Source organism: Sebastes umbrosus, chromosome 7 (assembly GCF_015220745.1).
Source record: "Sebastes umbrosus isolate fSebUmb1 chromosome 7, fSebUmb1.pri, whole genome shotgun sequence".
NCBI classification, from domain to species: domain Eukaryota; kingdom Metazoa; phylum Chordata; class Actinopteri; order Perciformes; family Sebastidae; genus Sebastes; species Sebastes umbrosus.
In genome coordinates this window covers 33,281,085-33,296,359 of record NC_051275.1, presented here as the reverse complement: position 1 = coordinate 33,296,359, position 15,275 = coordinate 33,281,085, and the positions used below count along the sequence as shown (strand labels likewise).

At 41.1% G+C, this 15,275-nt stretch overlaps 2 protein-coding genes across 3 annotated transcripts in view; both read left to right on the top strand.

The window, feature by feature from the left end:
- Nucleotides 1-3,134, top strand: part of pak1 (p21 protein (Cdc42/Rac)-activated kinase 1) — an 86,285-nt gene extending 83,151 nt beyond the window's left edge. Inside the window, 2 exon segments of the mRNA XM_037775550.1 lie at nucleotides 126-263; nucleotides 1,472-3,134. Coding sequence (XP_037631478.1) covers nucleotides 126-263; nucleotides 1,472-1,558 — 225 coding nt within the window. The 3' untranslated portion in view covers nucleotides 1,559-3,134.
- A 6,111-nt stretch (nucleotides 3,135-9,245) lies between these two features.
- The window catches only part of gdpd4a (glycerophosphodiester phosphodiesterase domain containing 4a), a 37,810-nt gene continuing 31,780 nt past the window's right edge, over nucleotides 9,246-15,275 (top strand). For both annotated transcript variants that reach the window (XM_037776283.1, XM_037776284.1), the window contains exon 1: nucleotides 9,246-9,422. The gene's annotated coding sequence lies outside the window, so the exon portion shown is untranslated. The remainder of the gene's footprint in view (nucleotides 9,423-15,275) is intronic.

The following is a 15,275-nucleotide window of genomic DNA, read 5'->3' as shown; positions in this document are numbered from 1 at the left end:
TCAATGTTGTTCTTAAAACCACCACTGGATGACACCAGAGTAAAGGACTTTCTACACATAGTTAGTTAAGCATGCTTCATGGGATGTGGACTAACATGTTGCTCACATGTGTGTGTGTTGCCTAGGCGCTGTATCTCATAGCAACCAACGGGACGCCGGAGCTGCAGAACCCGGAGAAGCTGTCGACAATATTCAGAGACTTCCTGAACCGATGTCTGGAGATGGACGTGGAGAAGAGAGGCTCGGCGAAGGAGCTACTGCAGGTACAGCAGCTCTGTGTGGATGAAGTGTGTGTGTGAGAAATAATGGGATGGATTAGGATAGTAATAAATGATCCAAAACAAATGACACCCACCTCTCCCACAGGATAGTTGTACAAAAGGGGAGAGGGGAGGGGGCAACAGTAGTAGGGACCACAGAAGAAGAAATGAAGGAGGAGGGGTTCTGAACTTCTTCACATATTCTGATGGTTCTTCCAGACAAAATAAAACGTAACCAGATCCATTTTGTGTAATTATAACAACTACAGAACAATATATAGAGGTACATAATGACCCTGTTTACATTTACATGAATCGGCACATAATAAATAACAGAATTGGAAGAAAGTCAAACTAGCAATTAGCACTCAGTCTGTCTGGAGCCCTTTAGAGGTGGTTAGACACATAATAATGTAATCCAGTCTCAGTGTTTGTTTGAGGTTCAGCTGTCCGCTCACAGACAGACAGACAGACAGACAGACAGACAGACTGTCCGCTCACAGACAGACAGACAGCTGTGTAGGTGTAGAGACGTGGAGGTGTAACTGTACGATGACTCAGAGCTGAGAGGTGAAAATGGGACATAATGTTTGAGAATTTATTTTTTGACCGCTTGCTCCACCAGCAGCAAAGTTATAACCGCCTGTTCCCGCGGGATCATGAACCTGATGGCGTCCTCTAAAGCAGAGTGCTGCACACACACACACACACACACACACACACACACACACACAGCTCCGCGGCCGCACATCAACTCACCTCACAGCTCGTATTAAATCACTGTCACTCTTAAAGCATCGGTACTAATAAAACGGGGTATCGTACCGTTTTTAACGGCAGGGTATCGGTTACCTTTCTAGTATCGGTGTATCGTACAACACAAGTCTCATATCACAAGTTTTCTATAGTTTTTCACCATTTACCTGCTGCGGACTAAAGAAAGTTCACTATACACATGATGGCAACTATCTATTTACTCTAATTATTTTTATTTTTCTCCTGAATGATGAAATGAATTGTAGAAACAGCCTGGAGTGTCTGTCTTCTCTGTTTATACACAGTGGACTGAAATCTCTCTCTTTTCTCCACCTTTCTCCACCTCCCTCGTCTGCTCCCTCACCCACTCTTCCTCCCCCTTCCTCCTTTTCCTTTCCCATCTTCTCTGTCCCTGCCTCTCCTCCTCTTCCTCTCTGTCCCTTCTCCTCTCTCAGCACCAGTTCCTGAAGATGGCGAAGCCTCTCTCCAGTCTGACTCCTCTCATTGTGGCTGCTAAGGAGGCTGCTAAGAACAACCGCTAGCTAGCCTTGCACTCATCTGTCTCTCCCTCTCCCTCTCTCTCTCTTTTTCTTTTTGGTAGACAGGAGGGCAGTCTCTCTCCCTTCTTCTTTTTGTCTTTTGTAACCTGCACTGACTGCTCCTTCACCCTGTGACCTTTGACCCCAAGCTTGACCTCCCTTATACCCCCTCCTCCTCCTCCTCCTCCTCCCAACCCTCACAGGAAGGAGGAAGAAGGGTTGTTTCTTCCTGTAACTTTTTGTTCGACACTCCACGATCAGGAAGACGGCGTTGCTAACTGAATGACATCATCTGTGATCAAGTGATGTCATCGCTGACATCATCGCCCCCTCAGCCGGTACGAACAACCCCATATGGGAGAGAGAGAGAGAGAGAGAGAGAGTTCTTCAAAAGAGCCCAAAGACTCATGGGAGTTTTTATTTTTTAATCTGTTTTCTTTCTTACCTGCCCCGGACCACGACAGCCAACCAGCACCCTCTGCTGCAGACTGTGTGTGTGTGTGTGCGCGTGTGCTTGTGTATGTGTGTGTTAGCCATGGTCCTAGCTTCCTGTCATGCGTCTATGGGTTTCAGTCAGACTTATTTCATGTCTTCAATCTAAAAGTGCATTTGTAGATTTTTATTTTATTGCTCTTTTTATTTTTAAATCAACATTTCTGTGTGTGTGTGTGAGTGTGTGTGTTTTGTCACGGGGAGTGAAGGGGGGGATGTCGGGATATTGATTAAGTTGATTGTAACGTTACTGTCTGTAGTTTTTGACACGGAGCAGGAGATGTTCGGTACTTTGAGCTGTGAGTTAGTGAAGATTAATTATAACGAGGAGAGGCTGGCGGAGCCGTCGATAGACCGAGTTTGGACAAACATCTTTCCAGTAGAAAGCAACATTTTCTTTTGCTCCTCATGCTTTTAATAGGTTTTGTAGATATTTCCCAGTTGCTGATACTGGACCAGTGTGTACGGGTACCTGCAGGGCTCAGAATCAGACTCAGGTTGCAGGTCTTTCTCACTGCTGTCAGAGAAGCTGATAGAGGAGAGATCTGACACTAATATAGGCAGCTGTTGTTGTTGTTGTTTAACACTAATGAATACGTGTAGCATTGCACTCCTATAACGTTGTCTGACTCCCCGTAGACCGTAACAAATAGATCAAAAGCAGCCAGAGATATTCAACCTTCTGTTTTATTCTTATTTCACTTTTATAACTCTGACTCGTTAGGGAGTCAGACACATCTCATGGAACAAGTGGCCATTTATTGTGGTATTCCACCAATCAAGGCTATTGAAAGAGGCTGGGTCACTATGGGATGTTACATGTGCAGTGTAACTGCAGCTGCGATGTTGGAGGGTTACAGCCGACGGCGCTAGAAATAAAGGGAGGGTGTCCGCGCAGGTGCTCTTTGGGTTTCGCTCAGCCTGACCGAACTTTTTGGGTACGCTCGAATGGATGGCGACCGATGTACAATAGAACATTTTAAAATAGAAAACATTTGTTTATGATCTTTTATAGGGCTGGGATGATATACACCTATCTCCCGATTCAATACTATCACGATACTGGGGTGCCGATTCGATATGTATTGCGATTTTTAAGTATTGCGATTCGATATTATGATTTATAACTTTTTTAACACTAGACCATGGGAAAAAGTTGAATCATACACTTCTAGGGACTTTTACTTTGGAAAATATCTAAACCAGTAGGAATGTTTGATTTTCAGCATGTATGTAGTCAGAGATGTCCTGAAGTCAAATATATCAGTCAGTGATATATGACCCTCCGTTTTCTACTTTCTTGTTTCGGCTCGTCGCGGCAGTCTGCGGTTTGTTTTGGTTGAAGGATACAGAACAGATATGACGTCACGTTAATCAGACTACAACAATAAAAGCGGTAACTTCCTCATTCCTCTGCATAGACTCAAATGAAGCAAATATATCGATTCTGGCATTTAACAATGGATTTCAAAATCGTAAAAAACGTGATACACAGGTGAATCGATTTTTTTCCCACTCCTCGTCTTTTACTAAAGATCTTTTCAGTAATTCAATCATCCCCATGTTCTGTAGTCGTGCGCCAGTTAGTGAGCCTTTCGGCAAATGTATACCAGATTTTACTGCGCATGTGTTGTACCCCAATGATATGACGCAATATGGCGTCTCCTCTTTTAACCCTCTTTGCCACCAATAGGAATCTTCCACTTGGAGCTGTTGTTGTGACACAGAGCGGGTGTAGACGTTTAAAAACCCCGTTAGGTGGCGTCACACTCGTATTCTACTTCTAAAGCTCAGAAAGTTGGATTTAAAGAGAAGCATCTCAGATTTTCTGCTTGCACAAATCCAAATTCAGGTCTTCAGAAATCTAGAAATGTAAATAATGAAGTGTGTTGTTTACCCATAATCCACTCTGCCAAACTCGCTCCATCTGCGGCTCTGGGACTTCACCGTCTGTGGGCTGGAGGGAGAGAATGTGCATGTTTTTTATACGGTATGTTAAAGATAGAGAAGAAAAATAATAAATGAGTTGAAACGTAGAGTGACGATACACGAAGGATGCTTGTGTACGATAGGAGAGATCATATCTTGATCCTATTTTCAGAAAAATGAGACAAATAAATGCTACGATGGTACAATGTTGTTGTTTTCTGCCTGGTGGATGTTCGGATCCCAGGAACCCTCTGAAGATAAGGTGTATATTTTACGTGCAAAAAAGAGAAAAAAAAAAACCTGCGTTGACAAAAACAAAAAGACGACAACAATCTGTTTCAGCCTTTGTTTACAGACTCACTGTTTTTTATATTTGATCAAAAATGTTCAGACTTTTTGAATATTTGTTTTGGATTTATTTGTCTGCTGAATTAAAGGAAAAAAGATTTTCTTGCTGGCAAAAAAATAAAACGTCACAGGTTGAAATCCTGCAAGAGCCAAAGCTTCCATCAATGCTCTGAAATGTAAATAAAACATTTCCAAAACATCTATTCAAAGCCATCACTTTGATTTCTCTGCTGTTAGTTGTTTTTATTGTTTTCTTTTAGTGTTAATGTACCCCTGGCCTTAAACTGTTTCAAAGGTGCGAGACTACTTTAGTAACATTTTGAGGCAACAGTGAATGTTGATGCTGCAACTAAAGATTATTTTGATGATTGATTAATCTGCTTATTACTGTCTTTGTTCATCGATTTGTGAAATATCAAAAAATTGTGAAAACACCACAATTTCCCAGAGTTCCATGCGATGTCTTCAGTTGTGTTTTGTGCAAAAGATACTCCGTTTATAATGATATCAAATAACAGAAGCAGAATAATTGGTATGTTCAATTAAAGGGACAGTGTGTATTTTTTGGTGACATCTAGTGGTGAGGTTGCAGATTGCAACCAACTGAATACTCCTCTGCTCACTCCTCCCTTTCCAAGACTACAGTAACGTGAGCTGCCGAGTGCAAAACCGTGATAATACCATAATAACACTACATAAGGAGCAACGGAAGTCTGATTACCGGTATCACTGTTTTGTACTCTGCGGCTCACCGTTACCGCAGTTTCACAAGCGTGTTGGAGAACTACGGTGGCCTTCAAGTAACGTAACAACGTGAAAGGCTCTCTCTAGAGCCAGAGTTTGGTTTGTCTGTTCTGGGCTACTGTAGAAACATGGCGGAGCAACATGGCGGAGCAACATGGTGGACTCTGTGAAGAGGACCCGCTCCCTATGTAGATATGAAGGGCTCATTCTAAGCTAACGAAAACACAATGATTCTTATTTACAGGTGATTATACACTAATAAAAATATAGCTATAAATATGATATTCCATTTCTGTTAATCTATTCTCCGAAATCCTACACACTGTTCCTTTAAAAAAGTAAACGATCAATTGGTAATCAAAATATTAGCAGATTAATTTTCTAATCAACTAATCGTTGCAGCACTGCAACAGGAAGAGGCATCGCCAACAGAATCACAGATCTGAACGCTGGCTGCTGAAGTGTGGTTGAGCACACGGCTGTTTACGGAGGATGAACGCTGTTTAAACTGCCTCAAACTGTTGCCACTGTGTGTTTGTGTGTCCTGGTCTGAACCCCCTGGCTACAGAGCAGCACTTAAAGGACTATTCTGTGGTTTTCACTCTGAACTCTGTATGTGGTTTGAATTGTTGCTGTCAATAAACAAGAGGGAAGGTTAACACTAAGCAATCAGAGAGTATTCTCAGACACCTGTCGATGAAAAACCATATGAACGCTACTTTAAATCATCCTTTAAATGTTATTTACTTACCAGGTAATGATGATATGATGGGCGCATATTAATCTGACAGTGAAAACATTTTCTATTTACTAAGATGTGTTCTGATGTTATGGATCGGACAAAACCGTATTTCAGCACGTTTGCACATAAAGGCGCATGAATATTACGATAATGTGCAAGGCATTTAGCGTTTCTTGCTTTTGACGTGTCACACTCGTGGGAGGTTGACATGGCGAGTGTATGGTTCGTTTCAGAGGGGTCTGAGTTATTTTTGAGTGTTCACATATATGCAGAAAAAGCTGACTAATCGCTCTGAGTTCGTTTGGAGGGCTGAAAGGGACTAAATGTGAAAACACCATTAGTGTGAATAGCCGTCTGATGTTCAGTCAGTTTTAGAGGTCGTTTAGTTGGGCTGACGTGCACCAGACAGCAGAATAAAAGATTTAGAATTTCTTTATGTGCATCAAGTTTCCTTCACATTTAGCTGCCAAATGTCACTGAAAGAGAAACCAGGAGGCTGCTCTTATGTAGGAGGGAGCGAGGGGGGGGCTTTTGCATGTCTGTGTCTGGGGGTCCGTTATCTCCTAATCCGTCCCTGCCAAGAAAAACTACTGTATTCAAAATAAAACCACAACAATCTGATGACCATCACATTCAGGAAACAAACAAACTGAAATACTGCTGGACCTTAAAACAAGTTGAATACTATGGTGAAAAATAATAATCATGTTATTGTATGTAGTGGCCATCAACAAGCAGGGCGCAGCTCTCTTATCAGCTTCAAGGGGGTTCAGACTTGGTACAGTCCACGTTGTAAAAGGGGGACTTGGTTCAGTCCAGGATGAGACGGTCAAATGAAGTCTTCACTCCCCGTGTATCAGAGCCATAATTTATCTGTTTATAAGTCATTTTGATGATTTGAAACAACTCTGAAAAATACAAAAATAAATAAAACTGTACAAAAACTGAAAATCTGGTCTTCTTTTATTTATTTATTTATTATTATCATTATTATTATTAATTTATCTATCCATTATATGTAACCGCTTATCTCTTTCGGGGTGGCAGGGGGCTGGAGCCGATCTGACATTGGCGGGGTACACCCTGGACAGGTTGGCAGACTATCACAGGGCTGACGCATAGAGACAGACGACCATTCACACTCACATTCACGCCTACGGAGAGTCAACAATTAACCTGCATGTCTGTGGACTGTGGGAGGGAACCGGAGAACCCGGAGAAAACCCACGCTAACACGGGGAGAACATGCAAACTCCACAGACAAGGGCCCCCTAATTTACTTATTTTAGCATTTACCAGTTAAGAGATATTTCCCTCAGGAGCTCATGGACACCAAACCAGAGCTAAAAGAAAGAGTAAACATTGGACTTGATTGGACTGTTCTGTTCTGATCCACCAGCTCACTTGTTCCTCACACACATTCGCCGCCTCTCTTTCTCTCTCTCGCTTCACCACACACTTCCCACGTACACACACACACACACTCTACCTCTGCTATTCTCCAAATGACCTACGCTACTCTTAACAACAGTTCTAGAAAGGGCCATTTGCATTGTCACGTCGGCCACCATAGTTCTTCTACACACACACACGTTTCAATCTACAACCTCACCACTAGATGTTGCTAAATCCCTACACACTGCTCCTTTAAATGGTGAGATACTCGTGCACTAGTACGCAGTCACTATGTCCTTGTTTATAAGCATTTGTTTTAAATTTGACCTCTTGTAGCCGAGTGGACTGAATGAACGCTGTTAAATAATATAACATGATTTCTTAATACTCCTGAAGCCTTTCTGTAAGTCATTTATATAAACGACTGTTCTTTGCCAAAGTCTGAGGCAGAAATCAGCTTAAATCCGTCAGCCTCCCTCCCTCCCTCCCTCCCTCAGTCTGGCCGTGAAATTAGATCCCACCTTCTTCTTTTTCTCTCTCCTTGTAATTAAAAGTACTGAATACTGATTGCCTGCTTCCTAAGCCCCCCTCTTTCATCTGCAGGGTAATGTGGGATGAGTTTTATGGTGGAGGCGAAGGCTGTACTGCAGCGTGTGAATCAGTGTCGAGGCCCCACCGGCCCCGCAGTCGACTCAGTCTTCAGAGGAAGAGTTAGAAACTTTTGAATTTGTAAAATGAGTAAAAATGAGTGTTTCCTTTCAGTCCTTATCCTTTTTCTTTGTGTCTACCTCTCTCATCTTCCATGTCGGGGGGTTTATTTCACAACAATGACCCGCTAGCTGTACATTATCACACTACATCCTGGCTAAAGGTTAGACTCAACAGCAGGTGGTGATTGATTACCGTGTTCTCCCCTTCCTGTGTGTGTGTGTGTGTGTGTGTGTGTACCCATATGCCTTATTGACCAGATTCAATGCATTATGATTAAAGGTGCACCGAGTCTCCATGGCAACGCTCTACGTAGGAGTTACATAAGCAGAGAGAGGAGACCCCAGTGACTCAGTGTGTGTGTGTGTGTGTGTGTGTGTGTGTTGCAGATCGGAACTCGTGACCTGAAACTAAAGGTGTTTTTTATTATTCTGTCATTTTTCTCTCTTGAGGAACTCGTGCTAACTTGCTGTCTGTCACTCATTTAACCTTTATTCATCATCCAGTGAGATTTAACAGAGCGAGTTGTTAATTTCCACCAGTGGCCTGCTTCACATTCACACAGTTACACACGGTCTGCTGCTAGTGATGGAAGAAGTATACAGTATATATATATATATATATATATATATATGTATATACATATATATATATAGCAAATAAAACCCACTAGCAGGCTCATTTTTAAAGTTGGAGTGAAGATAATGGTATCATATGAAACTGGGTGACCTGGATTCGGGGTGGATGAGGGGCCCAATTTGGAAAATCTGTCCCCCTGCCCATAATTCCTAATGGCTGGCCTGCATGTACATATACTGTTTATTTGTGCTGTGGGGGTATCGTTCCTATGCAGAGGGTAGTTTTGTTTATTTATTGACTACACTGAGGGCGTTTTATATTTTAATAATTTAATAATTTATTGTGTTGAGTTGTGCTACTTATTTTGTACTGTAATTACCTTGTGCCTTTTCTACCTTTTTTTCTTTTCTTAAAGTTGACTCGGTGTAAACTGATCAGAATTCCAATGTACTTATATAAAGGTGCAAATGGCAAATAAAACTCTTGATCTTGAATCTATTAGAAACACAATATACAAGTATGAACCTGAACATGAGCACCATATGGCACCTTTAATGGATTGACAGCTCTAATGAAATGAAAGTATAATTTCTGTGCCATTAAAGCAAAGTCTACAAGACACATAAATGTATTATTTGTTTTCCTGTTTTTGTTGATTATAATATTCCAGAGAGGAGGAGACATGGTGACGTCAGCAACAGGTGAGTTGGAGCCCCCCCCCCCTGCGGACGCCTCGTGCCTGCAGCCCCCCCCCCCCCCTGCTGGAGCGCGTGCTGGTACTGTACATCCCCGTGTCCTCGCAGCAACACACGCAGCTCGAGAGGCTGCACTGCTGCACGAGACTGCAGCACACACGGCTCGAGCCTCTCACCTACACAGAGAGAGAGTAAACAGACAGACAGCTCGAGAAGCTAAACAGACATCATCCAGGTAAGAACATGCTCTTGTATTTCTCATTCTGCAGCGTGCATGATGTGAACGACCTTTAACGTGGTCATAAGACTCTAACAACGTCTCATAGCTAGCTTCTTTACAGGTCAGCGCTGAGTAAAGACAGATACAGGATGTGTTTGCAGGATGAGAGACTTAACTGGAGCTCACAGATTGAAGGAAATCAACTTTATTACAGACTCAAACGTTTCGACGCCAACTGCGTCTTCATCAGAGATCTGAGACTCACATCCTCTGAAATAACCTGAACTGATTCAGCATATAGGCTGGAAACATGGGGACAATAAGCTGCATGTAGGCAGGGTTAACAATCATACAGCATATAATAATAATAATGATAATAATAATAATAATAATAATAATAATAATAATAATAATAATATTAATAATAATAATAATAAAAAGACAGAAGTAGAAGTAAATATATAAACATCCATGTACATACATCAAAAATGATTTATGCATCACAACGATAAAGGTAAATACATCTAAATATCTTAAAGCTGCATTGGGTAGAAATGGAGCAAATATGATTTTAAAAAGTTATTTTTATAAAACTATATCCTGACAGCAGCACTGCGTCTTCATCAGAGATCTGAGACTCACATCCTCTGAAATAACCTCCTCTATAGTTGGGAGCATAGGCTGGAAACATGGGGACAATAAGCTGCATGTAGGCAGGGTAAACAATCATACAGCATATAATTATAATAATAATAATAATAATAATAATAATAATAATATTAATAATAATAATAATAATAATAATAATAATAATAAAAAGACAGAAGTAGAAGTAAATATATAAAAAATTGAAATTGTGACTTTTTTCATCAGTGTCAACATCCATGTACATATATCAAAAATGATTCATGCATCACAACGATAAAGGTAAATACATGCAACATACAAATATCATAAACATCTAAATATCTTAAAGCTGCAGTGGGTAGAGCAAATATGATTTTAAAAAGTTATTTTTTATAAAACTATATCCTGACAGTAGCATTGTGCTTCATTTTACATTTAAATAATTAATCATTATGATTATTATGATGATGATCATAATTGTGGTGCCCCCTCTGGCGTGGTGGGAGCGGCGGCCCTGGTAGCGCATGAGACAGGTAATCTGAAAAGAATCATGTTCCTCTGTGTCCTCCGGTGTCCTCCGGTGCTCCTAACGGCATCTGCAAGATTTCACAGACCGGAGGAAGACAAGCAGTAAGAGCTGATCTGAGGTCTGCTGTCCAGCTGCCGTCTATGAGAGTCGGCTGTCAATCACTCGCAAACATACTTGCCAACATTGAGACCTTAAAGCTTCAGTAGTCAGTATATCTTTGGCATCATTGGGCAAAAATTCCATAATAACCTTTCAGCATATTGTAATTCAAGTGTTCTGAGAGAAAACTAGACTTCTGCACCTCCTCATGGCTCTGTTTTCAGGCTTTAGAAAATCTAGGCCGTGACGGGAGACTTTGACCAATCACAGGTCATTTCATTGAGAGAGAGCGTTCCTATTGGGCTGTGTCACAAACGTTCTCATTTTACAGCTAAACCGTGCACTACAAGATGATTCTGAAAACATCTGAGGAGAGAAATAGGCATTAACGTAACAGAATATTGATATTGGGTGCAGCGCGGCCTAGTTTGACCGTTTGGTCGAAGTTCACAAGTGATTGACAGCCGAATCTCATATACGGCAACTGGACGGCAGACCTCAGATCAGTTCTTACTGCTTGTTTTCCTCCGGTCTGTGAAATCTTGCAGATGCCGTTAGGAGCACCGGAGGACACAGAGGAACATGATTTTTTCCAGGTTACCTGTTTCATGTACTACTGTAACGAATCAGCGACGTTTTATAAAAATAACTTTTTTTTAATCATATTTGCTCCAATCTCGCCTACTTGAGTGGAGACACAATCATTTACATTTGTGCTCTACTGGTATGTTTCTGTACACCTGATGTTACTCCCAGTAAATTATTACAGGAAAAAATAACATCAGGTGCTGTCTTTAGAGCTATGATTTGTGATTTGTATTAGCTATAGCCTGCTGGTATGTTTATGTTTTTATTTCTTGATTTAATTTGCTGGCAGGTAATGTGTTTTTACTCAAACTACTGGAAGTGTTGAGTTTGATATTACAAATTGCAAGAGTGGCTCTGAGTTTTTGCCTAAGATTCAATGTTATTGAGCTTTCTATTGCAGTCGCAAAACATGTATTTCTTTAACAGGTTTTCATGCACTCGTCTGTTTTTATCATGACTGTCCGCTGAGATCATTGTTAGTCTTTCTCTTCCTTTTTAAACAACGACCGGGGCTGCAGTGTGCCTCAGTGCCTCAGCAGCTAATGTTGTCACATACTGTTAATTGTTCTGTCAGTGTTGAGCTGTAACTGCATTTCTTCTGCAGATGGTTGATTTAGTGACATTGCTGTGATTGATTGTGGCTGTTTGACTGAATGGTGAGTCACGTTTCTGTCAGGCTGCCTTATTGTTATTATCCCATAGATCAATACAAATCAATAGAAGACTACACACCGACTCTCTGCTGCTGTTATTCAACAAGGTTCATGTATTCGTCCCGATACATTTATGCATTTATCACCCTGCAGCCAAGGTCAGTTCACAGACCTACAGCTGTGTGAGGAATAATGGATGTGAATGACGAGGTATGCTCTTGTTTCTATCGTCACCACGGGGAGCAGCGATCCCTGAAAGTCTCAGCTTGACGTCAGGACAGATGTTCACAGCAATAGTGCATGTGTACGTCTATGCAGGACAGTTTATTTACTCACAGTCTAAGATTCATTTAATCACATCGACAAACTGATAATACATCATCAGACATCATCAGTGTCTTAGCTTGTCCTCTAAAGTCCAGGTTTAGGAGGCAGACAGACGTTTCTCCTGCCCTGATGTCTGGTGCTACAAAACAAAGTTGACAAGTAGAAATTAATATTAATGAAGTGATAACTGATCAGAAGAGGCAGAAATGTGGAGAAGCTCAGACAGCAATCTTTCGGCTTTATGTTGCATGTACTCAGGATAAAAAATACCAGGGGTGGGGAAAGAAATTAATTCACATATGTATTTTTTTTTACAATTTTTAAATAGATTTTTTAAGGCCAGTATCGATATATTTGCTTAATTTGAGTCTATGCGGAGGTAGAAGGAAGTTACCACTTTTATTGTTGTAGTCTGAGTAGTGTGACGTCATATCCGTTCCGTATCCGTCACCAAAACAAACCGCAGCGAGCCGAAGCGACAAAGCAGAAAGTGGTGGAGGAACTGCATGGATACGACCTGCAACCTTATATTTTAAAACCAACGTGGTAAACACTACACATCCAGTAAAGTAGAACTGCCTGTATTAATGTTGATGCTGTCTCAATGCGTTATATCCTCCTGAAACCTGAACAACTTCTAGAAAGATGTGATAGTTTGGGTGTTTATTGCTTTGGGGAATATTGCAAAAACCATAATGTCATCAAACATATGTTGAAAAGAGAAAGATTAGCCTCAGGTGGGCTTCTGTCTCTCATCTTCAGCACAGCAGCTTGAATTGATTGTCTCACCTAAAGGCACCACAAACTTCCCAGCTGTCAACCAACCAACTGTCTGACCTTTCAGCTACTGACATGTCAAAAACCGGTTAGTAGGATGTGGAGGATGTGGTCGGACTGTTGTTTTTCTCACTGGAAAATTAAGAAGAAACAAAAGTAAACACATTTTAATACAAATTATAGGCAGATTTTGAGCAATACCGGTGGAGTTAAAAAGCTCTCTGAATCAGAATTCCCTTATGCATTGTTTTTAAAAGGTACTTTCTAAGTCTTGTTTTAATTTTCTGTACAAGTTAATTAAATTGGATTTATTCATGTGAGTGAATATTCCCACAGGCTGACAGAAATCCCAGTCTAGCAGTAAAAAGCAATTAAATGGTCCTCTGATGTGGGTTATTTCCTTCTCACTGAGGCTGTGTAATGGCAGTGATGATGACAACATGTAACGAGCAGTTTAATGAATAAATCAATATGTTGGTTGGCTTATCATTAATCTGCCATGACTCATTAACATCATTGCTGATACATTCTTCTTCATAACGTGGGAGTGTGGTCTCTGCTGTCTGGTTCGTGTTGAGACAGAGAAAAACAGATGCCAGAAGAAGACAAGCTGTTCATTTGAATCCTGACTGGACTGTGGAGAGAAAAATATTGTTATATATTTGTTGTAAGTTTGTGATTGAAAATGAGTAAATCAGAGCTAAACCAAATTAGCACATGGCAGGCTGTCATTAATGCTGCATTAATGTTGAGATGTAAAAACCACCAACACAGTTCCCCAAAAGAATTATGTTCAGTGACAAATCTTTTGAAAGATCAGTGCCAACACTGCATTAATTATTCCTACAATATCGGCACAATATCACAGCAACTTGCTATTGGTTGGCCAAATAAAACTATGTGGTTGTTGTTGGGGAATGATTGTCATATACGTCCACTTTTCTGCTCTCTGACATTAATAACAAATGTAGTGGGTTGTGACTTGGTTGAGATATGTTGTATTCGTACTTTCTAGTTTACAATTGAGTTTATAATATTTGTTTTAAATTGTAGTTTATCACTATTTTGTACACAAAGAACAGCTGTACTGTGAGACTTTGACTTGAGCACATGCCTGGTGGTGGTGTTGTTGTTGTTATCTGTGGTGTGATGTGTTTGGACAGTGAGTTAACAGCAGAGAGCTGATTGGTCTGGATACAGAGGGCTGCATTGTTTTATGGTACTGTCTCCCCTTCTCTCTACCTCCCTCTCCATCTATCTAATATCTATCTTACTGATAATGGATTATCATTTTATAATAACAATAGTTTGTAGCAGGAAAAAGCCTATAGTCGATTAATCGGACGATATCTTCTTTACTTCTGCAGCAGCCTTGTCGACTACTTTTGCAAACGCCGTTTTTAGTAAATCAGTATTTTGTCATCTGAATTAAATCATTTGTAAGAGAATATCCTGAAGTGTTATTTGGTGGATTACATCGTTGGAATATATTCAGCATTGCTGGTGTGAGTACATCCCAGTAGGAAACACACAGGCATCGCAGCTTCAGAGAGAGAGAGACGTCATGAGACTTTTGGGTGTGTCGTCTTTCTAATTACGTATTTTCAGTAGGGATGCACCGATACCACTTTTTTTAGACCGAGTACAAGTACAAGTACTTACATGTGGGTACCCGCCGATACCGAGTACCGATACGAGTACTTCTCTGCCAAAAGACCCTCGTTAGCAGCCATCTGGAGGGTGTGAGTGACACTGGCGACGTAAAAGGCGCAAGAGATCTGCGGTGATGTCTGCAACCCACCCGACCCGTCTTGAAACACGGACCAAGGAGTCTAACGCACGCGCTAGTCAGATGGTGCAAGCAAACCACCGGCGCACCACCGGCCCGTCTCACCTGCACCGTCGGGGAGGTGGAGCGTGAGTGTGTGCGATAGTACCTGAAAGATGGTGACGAGAGGTTAACTTCACGCTGCCTTAAAGTGGTATCGGAGCCGTTTTGCGAGTACAAGTACAGTATGCCAGATACCCGATACCCGATACCCGATACTGGTATCGGTATCGGTGCATCCCTAATTTTCAGTCTGATACTTCAACAGTTTTACAACAAACTGAGACTTTCTTGACTTGAAAATTGTCTTTTAAATTGACAAACATCATATGTGTGATTCATGGCAAAATTCAAACGGGATCAAAAAAATATTTGTCTCTCTTCGATGACTACCGATCATATTGTTTTCAAAATAAGGTCCCATGGGGTCCACCGGAAGG